The 24,349-nt window shown below is 42.7% G+C and overlaps 1 protein-coding gene across 1 annotated transcript; it reads left to right on the top strand.

The window, feature by feature from the left end:
* The first annotated feature begins 17 nt into the window (after positions 1-17).
* Positions 18-22,050, top strand: sema6ba (sema domain, transmembrane domain (TM), and cytoplasmic domain, (semaphorin) 6Ba). Its single transcript, XM_037276028.1, has 18 exons — positions 18-421; positions 519-590; positions 11,107-11,230; positions 12,188-12,299; positions 12,885-12,945; positions 13,018-13,080; positions 15,427-15,525; positions 15,611-15,701; positions 15,881-16,000; positions 16,475-16,563; positions 16,665-16,882; positions 17,304-17,435; positions 17,510-17,659; positions 17,800-17,976; positions 18,171-18,311; positions 18,529-18,606; positions 18,734-18,795; positions 20,520-22,050. The coding sequence occupies exons 3-18, from the start codon at positions 11,110-11,112 to the stop codon at positions 21,503-21,505; spliced, it is 2,700 nt and encodes an 899-aa protein (XP_037131923.1). The 5' UTR covers positions 18-421; positions 519-590; positions 11,107-11,109; the 3' UTR covers positions 21,506-22,050.
* The last annotated feature ends 2,299 nt before the right edge of the window (positions 22,051-24,349 follow it).

Below are 24,349 nucleotides of genomic sequence, written 5' to 3' on the forward strand. Positions count from 1 at the left end.
GGGGGGGGGGGGGGTCTCTTTCATTGATCATTGATCCACTGCAGGACCGCGTGTATGTGTTCGTCTTGGTCTGTAAATTATGGGCTCGTGTCACTGTGCCTGCTCTGCATTGGACATTTCACCGCGCCACTGTAAATTAAAAAAGGAATAATAGAATATATAATTCATATAATATACATCTGCACGACCAAGCAAGTGTCTGTGGCAGCTCTGTCCCTTTGCAGATAATTCGGCACAGGCTGCGAGAGAAATAAAACGGACTACAGAGAGGTGATCATCGTAATTTGATTGCAAAGACTTTCTGCAGTGGGAGGATTTAAAAAAAAAAAAAAAACTTAAACTGGGCGTTTTGGAGTCGCTAATTTGGGTACACGGTGATGCTCCGGCGGCGAGGCGCAGCAACAGAAGAGGGAAGAGACAGGTGAGGTGCGGCCGATGAGCTGCTTTTCTTTTTTCTCTCTCTCCTTTTAATAGAGGCTCCAGATAGCCATACCATCCATCCAACCTTTTCTCCGCAGAATCCAAGGGAAGCGAACGGAGAGAGGGCGAGTGGGCGACTGGCACCTGCTCCACCTGACCCATCTGGTGCGGTGAGTGTGCCAAGCGGAGCGAATGTGAGGCACAAATGTGGTGCGTGGATGGCGTGAGCTGCAGGTACTGTACATTCTTCATGTGCGACACCGCTGCTGCATTATGCCCCCGTGGGTTGGCGATTGGAGCGAACACTTGTCATCGTCTGAACTGCCCTTTGTGTTTACTCCAAGTTGTTGTTGTTTTTTTTTTAATCTATTTCGATTCGCATGTTGTGCACTGCTGCATCAGTCATTTTTCTTTAACATGTTGCACAGCTCTGAGTGTGAACGTTTCATGTACTGCAGTGCAAGAATTCCTGCACAAAGATTGAAATTCTGCTCGTTTGGATCATGATGGGCTTTTGCTCTTAGAAGGGTCCCCGGGGTATATTCATAGTGTGTGAGTTAGTGTTTGCTGATGGCTCCCTGGTAACAATAGTAAAGGTCAGATTTGATTATATTAATGCTAGACGACAATTGATTAGAAATGCAAATGGTGATATTTCTGCTATGCACCGATTAAAAAAAAAAAGCATGTTAAAAAGTTTTGATATGAAAAAGTGCAATGTTGTTATTAATTTTATACGCCCATGACAATCTGCAGAAAACTAATGAATAGTGAAATTGGGGGCAAATCTTTTGTCCAAAACAAATTAAATGACTCACTCATTGCCTCCTAGCTCTTACTGAAATGACTTACTACAGCTATATGATCATTTATTTGTAGCTTTCATCATCAACCTCAATTGAATTCACCCACCGCTGCGCTTTATGTTCTTCCTCTGAGTTGAAAGGTGAAAACAAAAGGTTAGAGAGCAAATTAATAAGGGTAAACGAATGGACAGCACCGCAGAGTGGCCGTAGGAGAGAGTAATTAAGTCAGATTGCAATCTGTCACAAGGGACGGGGACGAGAGCGATGGAGAGAGATGATAACGGCGGGTGAACAAGCCTTGAGGGAAAGGACCAGCAGACAGCAGTCAGTCGGGGTGTGAATGGTGCCCCTGTTAGCGTTGACGCTCACACAGACGGCCATACAGCGGCTGTGTGAGCAGGTGCTAAGCCCCAGCACACTGCAGCAAGCTCGGACAACAACAGGTGCAGCCTCCGTTGAGCGATGTCCTGACTCACGGCACACATAAAAACACAAAACACCGTTAATCTGCACGCATGCAAAGGTCAGCCTGCAGTCATTAAATTAGCAAAATAACAAGACTCAAGTTCAAACAACTCTTAAATCCACTGCCAAGTTAGATCCAAAACCACATGACAATATCTAATCCAAAAAAATATTTAACAAAATGATGTGATCAAATTTGACCAGAAAATGATACATAAAAAGCCAAGCCTCGAGGTTGCACATAAAATCGCAACGATACGCCGAACCCCCGTGAAAACAATTTCCTAAGTAGAGGCAACTATTCGTGGGAACTATTTGAAGTAATAAAGCGGAGCTGAATGCACGTAAAAGCTAACTTAGGGAGCTTTTCGAGGGTCCATGGGGACGCTTAATGAGCTCTATTGATCACATAGGACCCTATTCAATCACACACGCTAAGCCACAAACTGGGCATCTCAAGCACGGAAAAATTAGATTGGATTGCAGCGTAATATAGCTGTCTGCAAAGAGGCTAAATCAGTAGCAGATTAGCATAGGCGCGCTTGTTTTCTGGTTTTCCACGTTCCGACCAGATATTGAGTCGAGAGATTTAAGAGTTTCTCCGTTGTTGTCGTAAAGTGGATACTTTAAGCAGCAAATTGAGAAGAACGATGAATTTGCCACTCGTCGCGGTTCGAATTAGCTGCTGTTGAACCTCAAGCTAACTATTGTTACACGGTTGGATCGAGTCGTCAGAAAGCTCCTCAGACATTTAAAGTCTCATTCCCTGTGTTACGAGATCCATTTATATTCACGTGTCCTCGATAAAAAATGTGAGAATGATGAATCTGCTGGCTGATCGAGTTACACATTTATCCAATCGTTGGACGAGCTCCTACGGAAAACGTTCACGCCTTAACAAGGCTGTCGAAGTCTACACCTCCCAGGGTAAAAAATTCAAACACAGCTGGCCAAGCATCTGCTGCTTGACTTCTTCCAACAGGCTCCTCAGAGATTGGACCTCAAGGGGTTCATTCTGTAGAATTGTGAGGGCCATGCTTTCAAGCCTCACCCTAAGGCGGGTATTCAAAATAAACCCTCACATGCAAAACCTTCCCTGTGATGAGGCGTGATGCCTTTAGGCCTTTTGGGGCCTTTCAGGGCATTCTTGCAGATGTTTCAATAGGAGAGGAGAATCCTAATGGCGGCCATACTCCTTTGGGGGGGTTAACTCGGGAACATTGGTGGCTGGAATGATCCGCACTCCTCCACCACCTTTGGGAACTGAATACTTGTCAAGTGTTGCATCACTCTATCGTGCATCCATTGTCATTTCTAAGCAGCTCCTTTTCATCCCTACACCTGAGCCCCGCCGACACCCTTGCGGATTGAGGCAGAGCATTAGCCACATAAGAACGCCCTGCAGTTGTTTTCAATGCGGGACTCTCCCGTATACTTTACAACGGCCATGCATCCTTTCTTTTATGACTTGCTGCCCTCATTGATTCTTCCCCTGAGGTGCAGCCTCCTTTTTTTTTGTTGCATATCTGCACACGGATCCTCAGCACAAGCCATTAGGGCTTAACACGGGCTTGTTTTTTTTTCAATTTATCACTTTAACTTTGTGCATTATGCATGCAGACACACACAAACAGCAATGAACAGGTCTTTTGCAGTGTATAAGTGTTTGTTTAATAAAATTTAAATGTGAGATGAAGCCTAAAGCTGAGCAAAAGCCTTAAAGGAAAGTCTGGTCACTCTTTGAAGCATTTTTATTAGTTTAAATTAATGTCATGTGATTTATGGACACCATTCTTCATTCACTCAGAAAAGACAACAATCATCCAGAAATTTGCTTATCATAATCTATTAAAGAAATGGTCAGTGGTGGAAAAACCAACGGACACTTTTATATTTTTAATTATCAAGTCATTATTTTGAACATATATTGTTATTTCCCTGTTGGATGGCAACCATGTGCAAATTGTAGTGTTTATTATTATACAGTAGCACTTCCATATTGTATGAGAACTTTGTGATTAATACATCAATGTTAAATAATTATTCTACTAAATAATGAATTGCCTATTGGATTAACACTGCAATATTAAACAATGAAATTCTTGGTACAGACGAGCTGTCAGTTAGTGAATTCAATCATAAGAACTTCTTTAGTATTGTGTGAAAAACAGACACTTGCCTGACTGAGATAATACCCCCAAAATGAACAGTCATTTGTAAAGATGATAATAGTTCAATAGGGTTGTCAAATACTGTTCCCGGATCCAGACAAAAGGAACAAAAGATGTATTCTACTCTTAGCGGGACACAGAGTGCTTGCAGAAATTGCACATTGGCAGATTTTATTGGAGTCAACAGAACCGTCACTAGGTTTCTGAAAAGGGGGACGAGGGGTGAGTGTGTGTGTTTAAGCCAGAAAATGTGTACCATTATATTAACAACCTCATTACTTGGTCAAAATAATGCATTTCATAGTGATGGAGGCAAACATGAAGTTCCTAAAATCAATATTCCAAAGTTATGTCAAAACTAGAAATGTCACTTGCAGCAGCAATAATGTGACAAAGACTGAAAGACAGCCGGGATTTGAATACAGACAAAGTGACGAGGCTACGAGGCACAACAGAACGAGACTCGAGTGGCGAGAGGGAGCTGATTGGTCGACACAAGGAGCAGGGTTGATGAGAAATGAATTTGATAAAACATGACATAACATGAAGCAGGTTTTATTATCTGTGGCTTTTCTCTGTTATTTTAAGATATTTTTATTTGCTTTGTCTGTTGTGAGACGCCAACAAAATTAGTTTTGTGTCACCTCTTTGCATGCAGCTGATCCTCTTATGCATGGAAAGTGAGTTGGGCGCGATGTTCCAGCTGCTTCGCCCTGGAAAATAAAGAACTCGTCTAATCCGTCAACTCCTGTGATCACATAAATTGCAAATGACAAGACACTTTTTGGCTTGAATTTTGGTGAACTCAATCGACGGCCGCAGATAAATCAAAACAAGCGATAAGCAACCTTTTCTCTTCTTAGCTTTGTGCACAAAATAAATGGTGTTACTTTTCAGTCTTGCCGTATTTTCATGCTTTTGTTTTCTAACAAATTCAGCAAGAGCCTCAGCCAAAGGCAGGCTTTCGCTACGGCAGCTTAGCCAGAGACATTTGGAAGACTTTTTAGAAGGAGATAAAAGCGCTTCCAAGTCCTTTGTCTCTTTCCTCGCTGTACTCGAGATGCTTTTACAGCTTGACTGAAGCTTTGTTGTGGCTAATCTATCGCTTGCCTTCATCCCATCCATCCCTTCCAAACCAATGGTTGTTTTAATAATGGCTTTCCATGAAACTGAGTGAAGCTAAACATGAATTTATACCTTCGACTCCAGGAGAGGTTTTACTCGTGCATTTTGTGGTGGATAATACAAGCATTTTGGGATTTTTTATGTGGTGTGTGAAGACCACCTATTGTGAGCTCTGATCCTCTTAGCGGACTTCTGTCAAAAGAGCTAAATTTACCCGTATCGGTGATCCCTGCCCACACAGAACAAGATGTCAGGAATATGAGCAACCTCACTGCCTGGGATTCATTTCACATGACGCACAAGGCACCCTGACGATAATGGCTGCCATATTAACGGCTCTTATTAAGCAAAGCATCTAGTAAGGTAGAAATAGAAAATCCAAATCTAATGAAGCCATCTTATTTTGATTATGCCGAGCACAGAGTGAAATAAGAAGCCTATTGTGTTACATGATTGTATCTTCATTGTGGTTCTACATGGCTGGAGCGTGCATGTGCCTGACTCTGCGCTCACTGTGTGTGTGCGCTGCATACTCATGTGCCGGCCTCCAGCTCCGGGCTGTGCGGTGAATGTATATGCGCTTACTGCAGTCAAACTCCAGTTAGTAACATTTACCCTTGCTGCAGCGTGGATGGACACACACTAGTGTTTGTTTGTGTGTGTATGTGTCGTTTTCAGAATCATTAATTTTATTATTTTATCATTTTATTATTTTATTATTTTTATTCATTTATTAATTTAATATTGTATTTTATTATTTTATTATTTTACTATTTTATCAATTTACTATTTTATTATTTTATTATTTCATTATTTTATTATTTTATCATTTTATCATTTTACCATTTTATTTTATTATTTTATTATTTTATTATTTTATTATTTTATCATTTTGTTATTTTATCATTCATTTATTTATACCATTTATTATTCAGTCGTCATGTATTTTTGTCTGGTTTGATTCTGCTTGCTCGGTCATTTTATCATTTTATTATTTTATCATTCATTTATTTATACCATTTATTATTCAGTCGTCATGTCTTTTTGTCTGGTTTGATTCTGCTTGCTCGGTCCCTCCATTTTCTGAGCTGTGCCTTTCTTTTTCACACACGGCCATTGTCATATATAAGCTGCTAACTCACTGCAGCCAACGATTGCAGCGTGGCTGCTGCTCGCAACAATTTGGCTTTAGGCGGAAAGGTCTGATTGGAGGAGAAGTCTGAGGGGAGACGGAGCTCTTGCTGGCTAGACTCCAGCTTCGTCCATCCTCTTTTAATTACCTACGGCACCCACCCTTGGGAATATCTCTACCTCCTTCTCTTACAGCGCCCATCTTCTCCTTTCCAACTCTTTTTTTTTTTATCTCTTTCACTCACTATCACTAATTTGCTCTCCTTTTGCCTCACTTTTTTTTTATTTTTATCACCCACACACAAACCAGACGAGCCTGCAGCTGCGTCAAAGGCCTGCACAGGGTTAACCTTTGCATTAGCATATAAACGACCCCGGTAGATTGAATTGCATTTTTTGGGATATTTAACAGCAAAAGACAGATTCTCTTCTGTGTGATTAGAGCTGCTCTGAGGAGACAGGCAACCACTTTAGGGAATATCGCCTTCGACGGTGATAAGATAAAGACTTGACACAGTGTTCCCATTGCTGGAGAGAGTGCAATTTGTCCGTCCGTCCGTCTGTCTGTTTGTCTGTGTGCAGGCTTCTCTATTATAATTGTAAATGAGTGCATGTGATTCGGTCTAGGAACAGAAATAAATATGCATGTGTCCTCTTTCCTGTCTTCAAACTATCCCGTTTGACATGACGTGGGCGCTGCAGGCATTGTCGCATTCCGGGGGAGATATTTGAAACCATAATTATGTCCTGCTGCCCATGCAGTCGTACATTCACGCATGCAACAAGCGACTATCCTATTTCATGCTAATACATTGCTCGATAGTGCCTCAACAGGACGATGAAGCATATGAAATTGACAGATTAGTTTCGATGCCTTCAGGTCATTTCATCGGGTGTATTTGCACAACCCAATGGGATCCGATACTGGAACTGTGTCAGAACTGAATGTTATTGTGTGAATTTTGATACAGCGCTCGTATCGGATCTCATTATAGTGTGCTGATGTGCCTAATGAAATGGCCGGTTTGTGTACTGTACTGTACATCCGAGGAGGGACTCTTTATTTAAGACTGTGCAGAGTGAATTCAGATTTTCTTTTTCCCCAAAATTGAAGATGATTCTGGAAAAAATAAAAAATAAAAATCTATAAACTCTGTACACTGCAGTACTGTAAAAAAAACGAATATTTGGATCTTAAAGCTCGACACTTGTCATTTATAAGAGCAGCATTTGCATGCACCTCTTGGTTGAGTAGCAGAATGAGAATTTTTTTTTTTTTCTCATACAATCGTCATATGGACTGTCACGAGTGGCACTTAAATGTTCCCGTGGGCTACTGTATATTAACGTTCGGTAAAAGCTTGCCGCAAGTACTTTAATGAAGCTATCTTGCTAGCAGTTCTATGAAGGTGACCCACTTCTCCCAGTTTAGCCCATGTCTGTGTTTCTACCCTCAGGCCATTTTACTTTATTCAGGGATTCAACCTGCTTAGTGTCCTCTAGGATGGGGTTTGTTTCAAGTTAGATAAAAATGATTCAGATGGTACTTTAGTTCACTTGTGTGACTGGCATGAAAAGAATTCCATTAAGCTCGAGAAGCATAAATGGTTCAGCATTACCGCAAATACAATAAGCCATATCATAAGTCAGGCCAATAGTGTGTAAATATAACACTATTTTTCACATGCACCATTTTCACATGCGCCGTTGTCAAGTAACGTGTCGACAATGTGAAGACCCTCAGCCCATCCCCCTTCTTGCTGAGAAAGTAGGGACCCTCACCACCTCATGTCTGTATCCCCATACATGAACACTCACATCAAGGCATTTGCGTGCATACGCATTAGGGTGTGTGCGTATGGCGTCGATATGCATTGTGTACGCGTGGACCTAACATCTTTTGCTTTTACATCTCCTGCAACAGCGCTACGCAGCTTTGCTATCGGTTGCTACGGTAACAAAGGCAGGAGTGAAGTGGCTGCAGCACAAGAGCGCCAGAGACAGTGAAAGGGAGAGCTTTTGGCTGTAGAGATTGAATGCAACAAAGAAAACACATTTGGGATACGCGTGAACGAAATGACGTTGGCTGCAATAAGTTTTGATTTGACCGATAAATTAGAAGACAGAAAATGCTGGCACAAAGCACAATAGCCAGATCAAACATGTAACCTAAAAGTCACCGCATCCGCAGTCATGAAAAGTGGACATATTTGTGATTATCTGCAAGTGTTCTATTTAACTAGCGTAGGGAGCCCGATTAGACTCGGTTAATGCTTATTTTACAACAACAGTAAAAAGCAGTGATTGGTGCATCCCTTTGGCGTTCTGTTGGTAGTGCTGAGCTTTCTCAGATTTATGTGTCATCATGGATAGTAAATAGTGCCTACAACAGGAAGAGATGAAGCGTCTCTGGACGAAAACGTATTGATCTTGTTCAGCAGCCTTGTGCAAAAAAAAAAAGAGGACCTTCGACACGCTCGTGATGGGATTATAGGAAGATACGAGATCTATCATGTTGACACATTGAATTAAAAATGATGGACATTTGGGAATTTTGCAGTTTACCGCTTGCTTGATTCGTTATGGTGATAACCGTGTTTGGTCCCAAGCATGGGCGAAACCTGAGAAAGGTGAAAACAGGTGATGGCGCTGTTTCCGACAACCTGTTGATTGGTTAATGATGCGGGTATTAGCAGGTGATTTGTTAATAGTTTGCTTGATGAGGCGAAATTGCACTGGCAAGCTGTGTGCACGCCATGATAACCGTGTCAGTGTCACGTCGTTTAATTCCATCATATCAACACGATCTGACACGTACTGCACAACACGAACTTCCTCCTAACGGCTGGCTTGGCTGTTTTGATTTTATGATGCTGGTTTTATGATCCCCCCCACTGCAGGTTTGTTAAGTGCCTTTCGGTCTCTTCCTTAGAACGGCTCTGAGTCAAAATATAATAAGCCAAAACACAGGGGGCCTTATTTACTAAGATCCCAAATAGTAGTTGTTGTTCACTATAACTTTCTGCTTCCGGCACTGGCGGAGCTAGGATTATTTCCTTGGGGTGGCGGGGGGGCATGGGGGTGGCCAAGGATATTTCAGGGGGTTTGCGAAACAACCAAAGAATCATGTGTGAGCCCATTCATGAATAATAAACAGAAGACATGATCATGACTCCTTCCAGAAGCTCCCCCCCCAAAAAACTGCATTATGCTGTGCTTAAAGATTAAGAGCCTTTGTCCTGGTGCTTCCCTTCAGCTTCTGCTCTGGGATGTTGGCCTTGACCCAGATCTAATGGTGTACCTTCTGGTTCGATGACCTCAGTCAATACGCATTCTAATGAGGAGGCTTCATCAATGATGGTCTGAATGTTTTTGTAGGTTGCATGTGTGAAAGAAGAGAAGAGAGGAGAAGATGTAACAGATGTGACAGTGCGACTCCATAACCATACGATGGCTAATCTCCGAGGAACACACGCTTCATTTGACTCCTTTTTAATTTCGCACGTCCCTCCTCTCAATCCATTCGACGTAACGGAATTTCATTTTTGGATTATGCGTCAAATTTGGATCCCGCCCATGAAAATGGCCGTAATGAAATGATAGTGCCAGACCGGCGAATCCTGATGGAGTCAGATGAAAAGACCCCGCACCTCCCCTCAGGCTTCGCCAGCTCGATCAGATGTGGAGGAGGTTTAGAGATGTCAAACCTGCAATCTCCAGGTTGAAATTGTCCCTGGAGCGTGGGCCTGGGTATGCGCGTGTGTGTGTGTGTGTGTGTATATAAGTGTGTGATTAAATGTGTAGCGCCCATCTCGTCCCTGAAGTCTTCAAACAGCTTGTCATGTCTCCAACTGCTGCAGGTGAATGCACCTCCTATTTCTGGACTTTTATTTTTCATCTGACAAAAAACAATTCTCATCACCGTAGCAACAGTCACCTGGTGTTCCTTTACGGAAAACTAGGCGAGTTATATCACACGCCGAGAGAATTTGAAAGGTTACAAAAACAGCAGGAGGAGGCTTGTGATGGAAAAAGCAAGACAAATTGAAAAGAAATATGTGAGGGAAAGATGGAAGGTTGATTTGACATCCCTGGAGAATCTTATTTGTTACATTCTTTCTTTATCTGAAAATATTACACAAATATGAAGCAACAAATATTGGAACACAAACGATGGAGCAACACATGTAGACACTACAACGAGGCATATATTCTTTATCCTCTGCAAAAAAATAATATTATTGAGGCTTACCAAGGATTTCAAGTGTGTTTGAAAACTGCCAAAGTGCACAAAACGTGGCGAATGTGTATGTGTTGCCAGCCCATCCTACACACACATCATCTCCCCCTCGTGTCTGCTATTTCTACTGATAAAAGGGAAGTTATATCCACTTTTGTGGCCGATTACCCCTCAAAAAAGCCTCCATATGTTCCTGTCGAAGGACCATCAGCGATAGGAACATTAGCACCTAAACTGGTTTTGTAGTCCGTGACTGTTTTGTCTCATGGTGGTGTTTTACGGCTGTGAGAATCCTCTTCCATTTCAACACTCTGACAATGGATTGACATTTCTGACAATAGAGTTCTATTACGCCAGAAAGCGACAATAGAAAACACTTCAGCTCGGTGGCAGCAGTCACGCTGCTGCACTTCTGACCCTGTCGGCACACATGCAAACAAGCGCACCCGCTTGGTTGACAGCAAGTGGCAAAATGGCCGCCACTTTAGACTCATCAATTTAGTATAACTGAATATTTAGGCGTGGCTAAAACGGGACTCCCCATGGCGGCGTCATGAGCCATCTGTTATTTAAGAATTTGAGCTTGTTGTATCATGATGAGAAGTTAACCGGCACAATTATATTACCGCAAAATTATATATAAATAAATTTGACTTGGGTTGATTTACAAATCCCTCCAAGGGCATGTTTGTTGGAAATATAATGATGTTTTTTTACTTTCCTCTCTCTCATTTTTTTTTTTCAACAGTGCATGTATTCTGCTGCCATGGCAACCGTGGGTCCTCTTCTCACATTTTTTCTCCTGCTGCTTCATTTGGCTGATGGCTCATTCCCAGAGGAGCCCAGTCCACTCAGCTACGTCCCTCTGGAGGGTATGTGTCCTTGCGTGTGCGTGTTTGTGTGTGTCGCATTGATGTATGGCCCCATGATAAATGTGGAAATCAGGGGGGGTCAAAGGTCCCAGCCTTGGATGGGGCTGCATTAGAAATACACTGGCACAGACTATTTAGATGTATAAAGCTCACCCTCATGTTGCAAAAGCAAGAAAAATAGGAGAAAGCAAATAGAATTTGTTTGGGTTTGAAGGAAGATGCAAAGATGAAGGAAGTGAGAGACATTTTGGATGGAGTGTGTGTCTCAGGTTAGAAAGAAAAATGGGAGGGAACCCAAGGAGATGGATCGCTTGGTCCTTTCCCGCTGACCTGTAGTCAAGGACAATGAGACATTTTGCCAATCGGTCTCCTGGTGACGAGCGCTCCCCGTCTTGCTCTTTGAAACTTTTGATCATTCTTTTTTAGCCACTTCCTCTCAGCACCTCATCCGTACTCTCTCATTAAGAGAATGGAAGTACTAATATTTCCTCACTACAATATAATGGTGCTCCCATTAGAGCGGCCTCTAAAAAAAAAGGATTTAAATGTATTTATGGGCTCTAGTACACAATAGCCTCTGCTTTTTAACACAAAAGCATCATGGCATCATTGTTGTAATAAGTCGAGCATTAGGGAGGCTGTTTGAGGTCCGCAGTAGTTATTTTCAGTGGATATTCTCTAAAAGGGGAAAGTACTCTGCTCAACAGTTAAAGGAGGACTTAGCAGTTTGGAAATTACTGACAAGAGGCGTTTTATTTTTAAGATCATTTTACTCCTGTACTACTGTCAGATCAGTTTTGATTATTTTATTTATGTATTTTTTTATTTTTTTATTTATGTATTTATTTATTCGTTTATTTATTTATTACATTTTACAAATACAACAAAAGCTTTTTTTTAATTGTCACTTCTCTCTTTAAAAACCCCCCAAAAAAATGAATTCTTTGGTCATTTCAGTGATGAGAAGGTATCCAGTGTTTTTGGGCAGAGCTCACCGTTCGGCACAGAGACAAGAGCTGCACATTCAGACGGTTCTCCAAGTTAACCGAACACTCTACATAGGAGCCAGGTAACCAATGGCAACCGCCCCCAACTGTGTGTGACTGATGTGCTCACAGTCATATCTCTCATTTGATGCCTCCATTTGCTGTCACTGATGTCGACACCTCATTCGGAATGAGTATGTACGTGTGTGTCAACTTAAGTCAGCTTTCATTTTTACTTTGAAATAAATCTGTAAAAAAAAAATAAAAAAAGATAAAAAAACATTTTCTTTTTTTTTTTTAATTCAATGTTTTACCAGGTAAGTCAATTGAGAACATTTTCTCATTTACAATGGCAACCTGGTATTTAGTATTTGTGCCCTGGACGTTGTTAAATTTGCTAATTAGGAAATCTGTGTTGTTTTCCCTAAATGTTCATGGGAAGAGCTAGTATGTTTTGGTAGGTTTTTATTTTTCAATTGCTTAATGGGCTTTTACTTAACATTCATTAAAACAAAATGGAGACTCCAACGCAGTATAAAGCATTCTAGGGTGCTTCATGAAAAACACTCAACATCATTGTAAAGGGCAAACATACTAGGCCAGCTTCAAAATAAAAGCACAGAAAAGTGTCAAAGCCTTTACACGTAAATTATGTTGTGTGATTATAGAGATGACTTATATCGAGTGGAACTGGACAACATGGCAGGTGATGAGATGTTCTACAGCAAGGTAATGGTCGTTTTGTCATTCTTGCTAATATTCATGATTCCATGCTAATTTGTCACTCTTTTTTTTGGCCAGAAACGAACATGGGAATCCAACAAAAATGACATTCGAGTGTGCCGAATGAAAGGGAAACATGAGGTATTGTGGAGAGACGCTGACATGTATCATCTGCGTGGACGCACACAACAGATGTCACTTTATTTATTTTGCATGTGAATTCATGTTAGCACATCACTTCATTCCAACCAAAATCAATGAATTGCTACCGGAACTAAATGAAAAGCCTTTTGTTACCTCTGAGACAAATGGAAGGGAACATCATTAATTATACGACGGAAGATTAGATGAGATGGTAAGAACAGGTTGTGACGTATTGTCTCAAAAAAGGAAAGAATAGCACGAGTAACATGTCTTCAGGGACGAAACAGAAAATGAAATAAGATGAGGTATGGCGCTGGAGATATTGGCGAGTCGTGAGTCTCCCCTCCATCATTGTATAAAAAAATTTAAAAAATGAGTGCAGATTTTGAAGGGCTTGGGAAGATTAAAAAGACCTGGCAACACAGAATCTGAAATCTGATTGGATAAAAAAAAAAAATCTAACATCTAATTTATACACACTGGGCAACAGAAGAGACTGAGATAGATCTCACAACAAATAATCCCGATTTCATGGCCGAATAATTACAATTTATGTTGTAAATGTCAGATATTGTGATAGTGTTTAGGTCAGAGGAGGATGTTTATTTCTGGATGAACAAACATTCGGTAAAAAGGATACAAGAAAGAAATTATACCAGCCAAAAAAAATCAAGATGTCCGATGTAGAAGCAAAATTGCAAGTAAGCTTATCGATTTCGAGCGGCACGCCTAAAATGACTGAAGGTCAAATCGGCGCATGCGTATTTTCCAGTTTCAGTCATGTAAGTCAAGCGTGAATTCTTTTTGAGTGATTGATTGCATTTGTTGGAGTTGTATCAAAGAAAATAATAATACGGAAGGGTCATATAGAGTGGCGCTTCTGAGAAATTACAGAAAAAAAATAACGCTCAGAATGGATGATTGTGTTGACTTATATTCGATGAGCTGCGAGGCTTTTTCACCCAAGCAGTCAACGCAACAAAGAAATGATTTGGTATTGCATCCTGAGGCTCCTTATTGGAAGGCTGTTTGTTGTAGTTATTAGAAAAATATTACGCGAGGAAATTGTTGACGCTACGTCTACTCTCTGGCCAATTGTGGAGCGATATAATATACCGCGGCTCGATAAGGAAATATTGGAAACACTTCTCAGGCTGATAAGGGCTATGCATTGGGTTTACTGTAATTACCTCATCATCCTCATTAATCCATCTTCTTTCTCCTCATGACTTGGCACAGGTGGCAACGTCGTCGTCTCTGTGTTAAAAGGCTGCTTTGATCGCCACTGAGCACATCCTATTCTTATTCTACACCATGTCGGACGTTTCATTTTGCTCCACTGCTCTTTCAAGTCTTTTAATAGTGTTGTAAAATCACAGAGTTTAGACGTGTCAGGTTTCGTATTCTCTTGTCGTCTCATTAATTTCGGCTCCTCCATCAAAAACACTCCACCTTGAAGACAGTTACAGAATGTGGCTGAAAGTGTTATTTCCTCTCAGGATTCTGGTTAAGATTTGTTCTCGATGGAGGTGACAACTACTTTCCTGGCTTCCCTGTACTGGTTTTCTGTGCACTTTGGAGTTGATTTTAAAGATTCGGTTATTTGTTTTCAAATTTCAAAATGGCGTCTCCGAGTTAACCGGCTTGTCTTGTTTTTGAATTAGGTTACGTTCATTTTTTTGGTGTTTTATGTTCAATGTGCAACACTTTTGTTTCAGCTGCGACTGTAACATTAAGATTAGCTAGCTAGCTATCTCTAGTTAGCCTTGGCGCAGGCTTTTATGCTATCAAAACATTTTTTATAGGTTTGATTATATTCTTATCTGACTAACAAACATAACAAAAAAGACCTTACACACACTAGATTTCGATTTTTTTAAATGGCGTATTTTTAGGCTAGCGCAAGTCACAACCCATTCGCGGCAAATCCTTCCTATCGCCCACATCAAACTATTTTGACAAAATAAGAAATAAAAAGTCCAGATAAATGTTATCAAATATAATGTCGGGGAAATAAACACGGCAAAGTGGTTGTGGGAGTGAGGGATCAACACACAGTTTATATATCTTCACAAGCGACATTTTATCTCGTGCAAGGGCGGCAATCACCCTTGAGGCGGACGGCAATCACCTTTGAGGCAGGTGATAAAAAACATTTCGTACCAGTCATACCTTGACCTCGTCTAACTGAGCCCAAATTAAAGATTAGTTCCTTCTCCGAAACTCGACCCCCAAACCACATAAATTGGGATATCAAATGTGTACGTCCCACCACTCTTGTTAGTTTCCAACTAACCCTTCAACTTGTGACTGCATTCTTTTGTTTATCGTATTTTTCTGCAGGGAGAATGTCGTAATTTCGTCAAGGTTCTGCTCCGGCAGCACGGAGGCCTGTTTGTGTGCGGAACAAACGCCTTCAACCCGCTGTGTGCAAACTACACTGTTAGTAGCCATCAAAACTGTCAACTGGTCTTTGTGTGTTTATCTGCTTGTGTTCTGAAGATATGTTCCTGTCCTCCTGTTGCAGAGAGATACTCTAGAAATGGTGGGCGAGCCTGTGAGCGGGATGGCGCGCTGCCCGTACGATCCACGGCATGCCAACGTGGCTTTATTTGCAGGTATTATTTGGAATTTTGAGCATACAAGCTCCAAAGACAATGTTTACGTGTACAGATGATTTATAGTCACACCTCTTGCTGAATTGCTCGTTTGGTTTTAATCTTCCCGACCTTGTGCTATCTCTCTATCACCTTCCTTCTTTCTCGTCTGGCTAATCTTTCTCCGCTCGTGCTTTCAGATGGAAGTCTTTTCACTGGCACCGTGACAGACTTCCTGGCCATCGACGCCGTGATCTATCGCAGTCTCGGCGATAGCCCAGCCCTCCGCACGGTCAAACACGACTCCAAATGGTTCCGAGGTACCTCATTGAAACTCAAGAAATGTCACCTAAACATGACACGGCAAACGGCATTTTCCTAAGTATCTCATTCCATTGTCCTTGCTTAAATGTAGGCGAACCAGATAAGATATTTTGATAAGCACGGAATAGTACAAACGACCTTCATTGAGTCAAAGCCAACATTTGAAATTGCAACAAAAATCTAGCACAAATTTGGTCGAATTTGGAAGCTCCGACCTTCACTTCAACATAGCAAATGCAAAATCTGGACTTGTTATGACAAGCTTGGTTTCATATAGCAGTTAAAACAAGTCAGCAGCTTTGGATGAATAAATAATGACTAATATCCATTCTTTTGTCCATGATGATGAATTAAACATAACCTGAATATTCAATGAGCGGATCGCGCAAAGAGGCCGCATGTCCTGATGTGACTGACTGCATTTATACCATAGCCTCACATTGTCTTTTCCTGCTAATATTCCCACGTAGAGCCCTACTTTGTGAGCGCCATGGAGTGGGGGTCTCACATTTATTTCTTCTTCAGAGAAATGGCCATGGAGTTTCACCATCTAGAAAAGGTTGCTTTTCTATTCCTGTCTTCCTGGTTGCATTATTAAAAGTATCTCTCTATTTCTTATAATATATCCCAACTGGACTGTACTGTGCTATGTTATTCCAGGTAATGGTGTCCCGTGTGGCTCGTGTGTGCAAATCCGACCTGGGCGGCTCTCAGCGTGTCCTGGAGAAACAGTGGACAACATTCCTTAAGGCTCGGCTCAATTGTTCCGTCCCGGGAGACTCGCATTTCTATTTCAACCTTCTCCACGCCACAAGCGGAATCATTCGCATGCAAGGGCGTGACGTCATCTTGGGCCTTTTCTCCACGCCCCCAAACAGGTAATAAGACACCCAAATATATAAATTGGCGGAAACGCGGACAACAGAAAACCATAACTATGCATGTAGGAAACATAAGAAGAAGGAAAATGAAGCTTCAAAATGCTTCATGAAGCAGTTGTCAGTTGTCACTCCTCTAGATGGCAACGTTGGTTCAAAGAAAAGGGTTTAGGAAATGGCAAGTCAGTGTGCTTTCAGCCCAATGTTGAACAGAGTGCCCTCTAGAGGAGTCCAAAAATACAACAACTGGTTCATGAAGCATCATTGAAGCTTCATTTTCCCATCACTACTTTTTTTATCCTAGCAATAAAATGATATGAAGTTACTAAGAGTTGGAGTCAGTCGAGTAAATGTCCACCAAAAACTTTAGTACCAAATGTGTAGCCCGCAATTTGTGAATTCCTTCCTCTGTGTCCGGCAGCATCCCCGGTTCTGCAGTGTGTGTGTTTGACATGCAGCAGCTCGCACACGCCTTCGAGGGACGCTTCAAGGAACAGAAGTCCCCAGAGTCCATCTGGACTCCGGTGCCAGAAGAGGCCGTCCCGAAACCCAGGTATGCTTATGCAACAAGTTGAGCTACGGGACATGAATAGCTATTCGTCCTGCATTCGTTCTTTCTTTTTCCAGACCTGGAGGATGTGCCGTCCAAGGATCCCGATTTAGTTCCTCCACCACGCTACCAGATGAGGTTTTAAACTTTGTGAAAACCCACCCGTTGATGGATGAGACTGTTCCATTGCTGGGGCACAGACCTTGGGTCGTCAAGACTATGGGCCGGTACTGTGACAGAACGCTTTCTAGTTAAACAACTTTTATGTCATGAAATATTTAAGCTTTAAGCGGCACTGAGGGAAGAAAATAGATTTTATTGAGCCGCTTAGAGCAAATGTGTTCTCACAGTCGATTTGTCATTGCAGGTACCAGCTGACAGCTATGGTGGTGGACACTGAAGCCGGGCCCTACAGGAATCGCACGGTTTTGTTTCTGGGCTCGACCCGAGGGACGATTCTCAAGTTTCTAATGATTCCCAATGGGGATTCAATGTCTCACAGCAGTGTGTTCTTGGAGGAAGTAGAGGGTTTCAACCCCGAGAGGTGAGTTGGAGTAAAGAGATTTTTGTCCTTGCTATCCGATCGATGACGCCCTCCTAGCATTGTGCTCCATCACATCACATTGACCGCTTCTATTTTAGAAACAGAGGCTTCAACACTTCTTAATAAGTTCTTGCCACTCCCTGCTGCACTATTGTATTTACCACGTCTTATGTTCTCATCTCCTCGCTCCATAGATGTGGTGAGGATTCACCTCAGGCTCGCCAGCTCTTGTCTTTGACATTGGACCGCACCAGTCATACCCTGCTACTGGCCTTCCCGTCCTGCCTGGTCCGTTTGCCCACATCCCGTTGCCACCTGTACTCCCGTTGCATGAAGTAAGCAGAGCTATTTTCTTATTTCTTTATTTTTGCTTTGTCTTTAGCTAATTGGACCTTTAAATAAAATGGGTCATATTTGACATTTGAGAAGCGTATAGCCAAGCAGGTTAACTGCTACATTGTTATTTTTATAGCCGTGTTTGCAGCTCTTGTGTTTTGGTCCTATTTGGAATTGAATCCTTTGTTATATTTTTAATAATGTGTTTGTACACAGGAGTTGCCTTGCCTCCAGGGACCCATACTGTGGCTGGACCAGAGGCAGCACTTGCTCTTTCCTTAGACCAGGAACCAGGTGAGACCAACATCCATCCATCCATTTTCTGAACAGGACGGTGCAGGGATTTTTATCATCCATTTTGTGAAGTACAGAAGATTACTCGACTCATATGTATTCATGTGTGATGTCTATGTGATTACAGGCTTCCTTTTCAACAAGATGTGGAATATGGAAACACCACATCCCATTTAGGAGACTGTGATGGTAGGTGGCAGCAAAATGACTGCTTGCATTTTGCATTTCCAAGCTCTCAGGGGATTAAAACAATGACAATGACCTTTGACTCTATTTGGCCATTATTTTGTCAGTAAAAATGTCGGACTTTATCCCGAATAGATGCACAGTACATTTTACTACTGCGGATTCCTGCGACTAAGACGTCTTTCCTATTTAGCTAAATTACCTTGAACTTCTTTCATTGTTCTTTAGCTAGCTAACAGCTTTGTTTTTCAGAGATAAAGGGCTTAATAAAAGCAGTGGAAAAATTATGTCAGAATTTTCTGATCGTCAGCATTGACTTGCATTGGTTTACGGGCACATCTGCCACATTCATTATGGCGAACGCGCTGACGTATCCCAGCAACGGGCCATTAACACACACAAGGCGGGGCTCTTTGGATGTTTGATGTCCATGGCCGCATGGAGCTGGCAAATGGAAATCTCCACCTAGTGGCTCACTCATTCATTGCAGCCAACCACTGCTTTTGTCTTTGTTTTGGGTGCAGCGAGAAACTATTCATGAAATGTTTTTGAAATTCAAATCGTTGTCATGTATTGTACAATTTTCCCTCCCTGCTCTTTAAGATCCATTCAACCTTGACACCAGTTGTTTGTGATGTCTTTGCCAGATTTGATTGTACAACTGTTTTTTTTTTTTTTTAAAGTTCAATCTGATTTGCTTTGGGTCAGAATTGTCCCAGTGGGACAGTTTAATTAGGAAAGATGTGAAAGAGATGTAGCTGCCAACACAAGACTGCGAAAGAAGCAACATCAATGCAAAGCCTGACAGCATGAAAACCTTTGCTCTTTCTTTCCTGAATCTGAAAGAGGGATTGAATTTAAAATAGGAGCCTGCTTTGACTTCTGTTGAGGGACTCACATGTCACTGTAACAGCAGCAAGGCCAGAGAGAGAGAGAGAGAGAGAGAGAGAGAAAGACTTTTATCCAGCATTGCTCTGGCATTCACTCAGTGGAAACTAGAAAACCCTTTCTAAAGAGGATTAAGAATTTTCGCTTTTTAGACGGGGTTACGGGCAAGTGCAATGTCAGTAGGTCCGAACTTAAAGGTTTAAAGGAGCTTGTGTCAAGCTTTCAGTGCATTTATTTCATTTCAATCTTATACGTGGGCTTCAGCATTTTCCCCCACTCTGTGAAAGTGATAGCACAGTGACTCCCGAGCTCCAGACGAGCATTTGCTGCAGTCGCTGCAGATGGGAGTCATTAGAGCTGGGTGGAAACACTGAAGTCATGCTATGTTGTATGGAGAGAATCGAAGCTGCACAATGGAAAGAATGACGAGTGGAGAGAAGTTGCATTGATCGGCGTCCTTGATGACAAGTGCAGGCGTCTCACTGACACTTTTTGGGGGCCTGCAGAGTCCCAAGGCCGCACTGGAGAGACTTTATCGTGTTATATACATCATGTCTCCTAATAGTTGCACAATGAAAACTAACGGCACTTTGGAGTAGAGGCATTGATTTTTGTGATAAATTAATGCTCAACGGCTACAAAATGAGAAGAAAAATGTTTCCTCGTGAGCATATTACAGACTCATCCATCTATAGTCTGGCTTTTTTGGGGACTCACAAAATTCAAGAGGAAACTGGCATAAATCTCCAATAAATGTTTTGGATTAAAAAAATGGGGGCGGGTTCCTGGGAAATATTGTTTTGAATTTGTCATGGTCATAAATGTTTCTGCTTCTTTAGGTATCCTGCAGCAGAGTCTCCTCATCGAACCCGAGAGTCTGGTCTCCCTCAACCTGCTGGTGGCTTCTGCAGTGTCGGCGTTCACCATCGGGGCGGCGCTCTCCGGCCTCGCCGTCTGCTGGATCATGGCCCACAAACCTACCAACCGTCGCCATGGCAACACCACTCAGTCGTCCATCCAGCGGCGTGAAAGAGGCCTATTAAGTAACGCCGGCGGAATGGGAGGCTCTGTGCTCAGCGTGACGCGGCAGGGAGGCGGAGAGCGCACCTGCACTCAAGGCGGGGAGACCCTCTTTGTCATGCCCAACGGCTGGGTCAAATCCGGAGAGCTGGACCCCGGTTTCCTCCCCACCCCGGAGCACACGCCCCAGCAGAAACGAAGAGGCCTGCGCCTGTCTGACTCCAACTCCGGCGGGTGGGACACCAGCCAGACCTACTTGGGAGGAGGCTCGGTGGGTCTGGGCTCCCCCTGTCGAATACCCCCCTCGGTTTATCTGACCACCAGACTGTTCCAGCAGGGGGGAGTCAGCCGACACGGAGGCGAGGGCCGGGGGTGCGACACCCCCCGACAGCACTACGTCTGCTTGAGCAGGCAGGAGAAAGGAGGCAAGGGGACGCCCAAAGCCCCCTTGAGGAAGTCGGCGGGGGAATACGTGTACCCCATGACGCCCCAGGACTCGCCTGAGCGTCGGAGGGTGGTCTCGGCGCCCAGCGCGCCGGCCGAGTGCGCCGAGCCTCTGCCTTTGCGCTGGCCGGCCCCGGAGGGCTACATCCTCAGTAGCCACGCCATGGTGCCCGTCCCCTTGCCCCCTCCCTCACTGCCTGCCCCCAGCGGTCAGACGTACATGTCCCAACAGCACACCCCGGCTCTCACCAGAGCCCTCCTGAGGGGGGCTTTAGAGCGAGGGGAGCTAGGGGAGCTGATGGACCTCAGCCATCTGATGAGTAAGAAGAACTGCAATGACAGGACTCAGGCTGGACAGTGACTGCTGAGCCTACATGGGCACCTTTCCATAGACTTGTCTTGAGCCTCGTGAGACCCTCCCCACAATTCCACCCTCTCATCTCTTGATCTTTTTTGTTCACTGTCATTCAAGCCCTCTGTGTCAGGCAACCCCCCCTCTCCCTAGGCAAGGCGAGGCTTCTGTTACGACTGGCTACTGCGCCTGCCAATCTTTTGCTGGCTCGCACTAATTGGTCAGGTGGACGAAGGTTGTTGCTGTGTCTGCATTGCAGAGCTGCCTCGCCTGCCAAACATTCTCCAAGTCTGCAGGCAGAGGGCACAAGCAAGGAAAAGAGCAAAGAAGGCACTTAAAGGCCTGCTGTGCATGCAAGGGAGGCAAACCAACAAAATATTTGCCTCATAATAAAACGAAATGGACAAAAGTCTTGGGACAGACATCATTCTAAGTTATTCCCTGAAACACATTTTGGACTGTATTTCCAACTTTGTGGGAACAATTTGGGTTGGGAAGGGCTTTGCCTATGCCACAGTGCTTCAACACAAATACTAATTATGAAATGAATGAATGTTTGCAAAACTTGTATATATAACAAGTTTCGGCTTTGACAGAGGATAGGTAAATCTGATTGTTTAAAGAAATAAAGACATTTATCGTGTTCGTTAGATGGGCCAGCAGTGATTCTGAAGGCCCTGGGCAGATTACATTGAGATGATGACACATCAAAGATGAAATGTTGTATTGCGGCATATAACGGTGCCCAAAGGAGTTGCGTCAAAGCGGAGATAAACGCTGATATAGCTCAATTTTGGGCTGTCGTTGAAAATTGGCATCAATTGTTCTCCACCTGTTGGTACGACTGTCAACCGGGCCTCCCGCAAATGTCCACCTTGCCTGATGAACATGTTATTAAGCTTTGGGTGACTCATCAGAAGTCAAAAAACTATTCATTGACTATAAACAGGAAGCCCCAAGGAGAAGCTGCATCTGCTTCCTCTTTGGCTGCACTTCCACATTTAAGTCCCTGACTGCTGTTATTTAGTGCATACGGCATGCGTGTTCCAATAGGCCGCCCTGCCTCATAGCGATGCAGGATCATAACTCTTTGGAGAGAGGAGAGGAGAGCAAGACTGAAATGTCAGCACTATTCGTGCCAGCCGCATGCTCCGTGTAATGATGTTGTCGGCATCTCAGTCGTCTATTGCTCTTTTCATCCCCAGCGCTCCATGTACGACTTAATGACCAATAATTCCACGAGGATGTCTGGAAAGGTTTGCATTGGACTGAGCAGAACACCAGACTAGGACAAAAGTGCAATTGATATGATCGGGAATGCCTTGTCTTTTCCCACATATCGCATTTATGCCACATTATTGAACACGGTCCAACTCTGATGGGAATGAATTTCCCTGGAAAAGCCCACTTGAGGGTCAAGGGTCTCGTAGACGTGATGCAGAACAAAGTGACAATTACAGAGGCAGTGATGGAAACTCCAATGCCAAAAGGGGTAATGGAAATGCCCCCAGCAAGCAAATGGAGCCATAAATTCTTTACCATCAAAGTGTCGAGTCCTATGAAAGAGTCAGCATTTATATCAGCGGCATGGAGACGGCTGCCGTGCAAAAAAAAAAAAAAAGAGAGATAAAATCGAGGTAAGCAAAAGCTGTAAGAATGCTTCGTTAAAGCCGGTTTTTTTTTTTTGGGTCAGCTCGATAACATGGTGTACATACTAAGGTTTCGTTAGAGCTTGAATACAAATGTCACGTCATTATGAATGTAAAATGGAAAATACTCGCCTGCCTGTTTAAGTACACTCAAGCTGCAGTTCACCCATAATACAAAATCTACAATATTCAGTTTGGATTAAATCGTAAGATTTGGATTTATTTTACCGGACCCTTACTCAAGAGATGCCTGTTTACAAAAAAAAATAATAATAATTGTGTTAAAGTGCCATGATGACCATTTTAGTCAACAGTGCTACTGACTAAAATTGTTCTTATTGCAGTATGCTACGTGAGATATATGCCCTTGACCTTACATGCTGAATGTTTTTCCGTTACATGTGGGCTTGCAACGTCGATGCAAGCGAAAATTGTACTGTAAATATGTGTACAGACACTTGTCAATGTGCTTTATGATTACTCGTGCTATTAACATGACACAAATGAAATGTAAATGGACTGAAAGGCTGTGAGGGATTATGGTGTCATATTTGTCATCCGGTTTTTTAGTCTACTTTGCCAATCAACTGCCATACTGAAGGATTTGAAGTCAATTTGTTAACATCCTAGCTGGGGGAGAAAATGTTTTTATTGGCGTTATGCTGTGCAGTAGTAGAGAAGCACAATGACTCCCTTTTTTTTTTGCAATTTCAGAACTGCTGTATCATTTGTAGATAATGTAAATAACCACCTTGTAAGTACACTGTTTGGTTTGGGGACAAAAAAGTGCTTTCCCAAGACAAAGAGCAATTGACGTGTAAGGGTTTTATTTGTATTTTTTTCTTCTTTCTTCTGTGCCAATGCTGTGAATAAGATGTATGTAAAGTATTTAAGTGACTTTGGCTGAATGCTGACTTCAGCCCTTTCCTGTTGTTAAGAGTATAGATGCGGGCCTGATCTCAGCCAGAACTGAGCCATTTGCCTGCCTTCTGAGTTTTTGCAGTTGTTAAAATACTTCTGTGATAATAACCACCAATCTTTGGATTACTGCTATTAAATGTAAATATACCATTCACTGCAATTGGGGCTGAATGCGCACAGAATACATGTAAAGTGTATATCTTGTCAAGAGATTATTCTATTTGTACATTTTGATAATTCAAAGAAATATTATGAGAGTAATAATTATATTATTCGAGGTAAG

This window comes from Syngnathus acus, chromosome 17, assembly GCF_901709675.1.
Source record: "Syngnathus acus chromosome 17, fSynAcu1.2, whole genome shotgun sequence".
In the NCBI taxonomy this organism is placed as follows: domain Eukaryota; kingdom Metazoa; phylum Chordata; class Actinopteri; order Syngnathiformes; family Syngnathidae; genus Syngnathus; species Syngnathus acus.

What these genes read in the sequence shown, in the direction of transcription:
- sema6ba (XM_037276028.1), top strand. Translation starts at nt 11,110, where the DNA reads ATGTATTCTGCTGCCATGGCAACCGTGGGTCCTCTTCTCACATTTTTT. An exon ending in AGTTTCACCATCTAGAAAAG is followed by an intron (nt 16,564 to 16,664) that starts GTTGCTTTTCTA and finishes ATGTTATTCCAG; the next exon opens with GTAATGGTGTCCCGTGTGGC. An exon ending in TTCTCCACGCCCCCAAACAG is followed by an intron (nt 16,883 to 17,303) that starts GTAATAAGACAC and finishes TGTGTCCGGCAG; the next exon opens with CATCCCCGGTTCTGCAGTGT.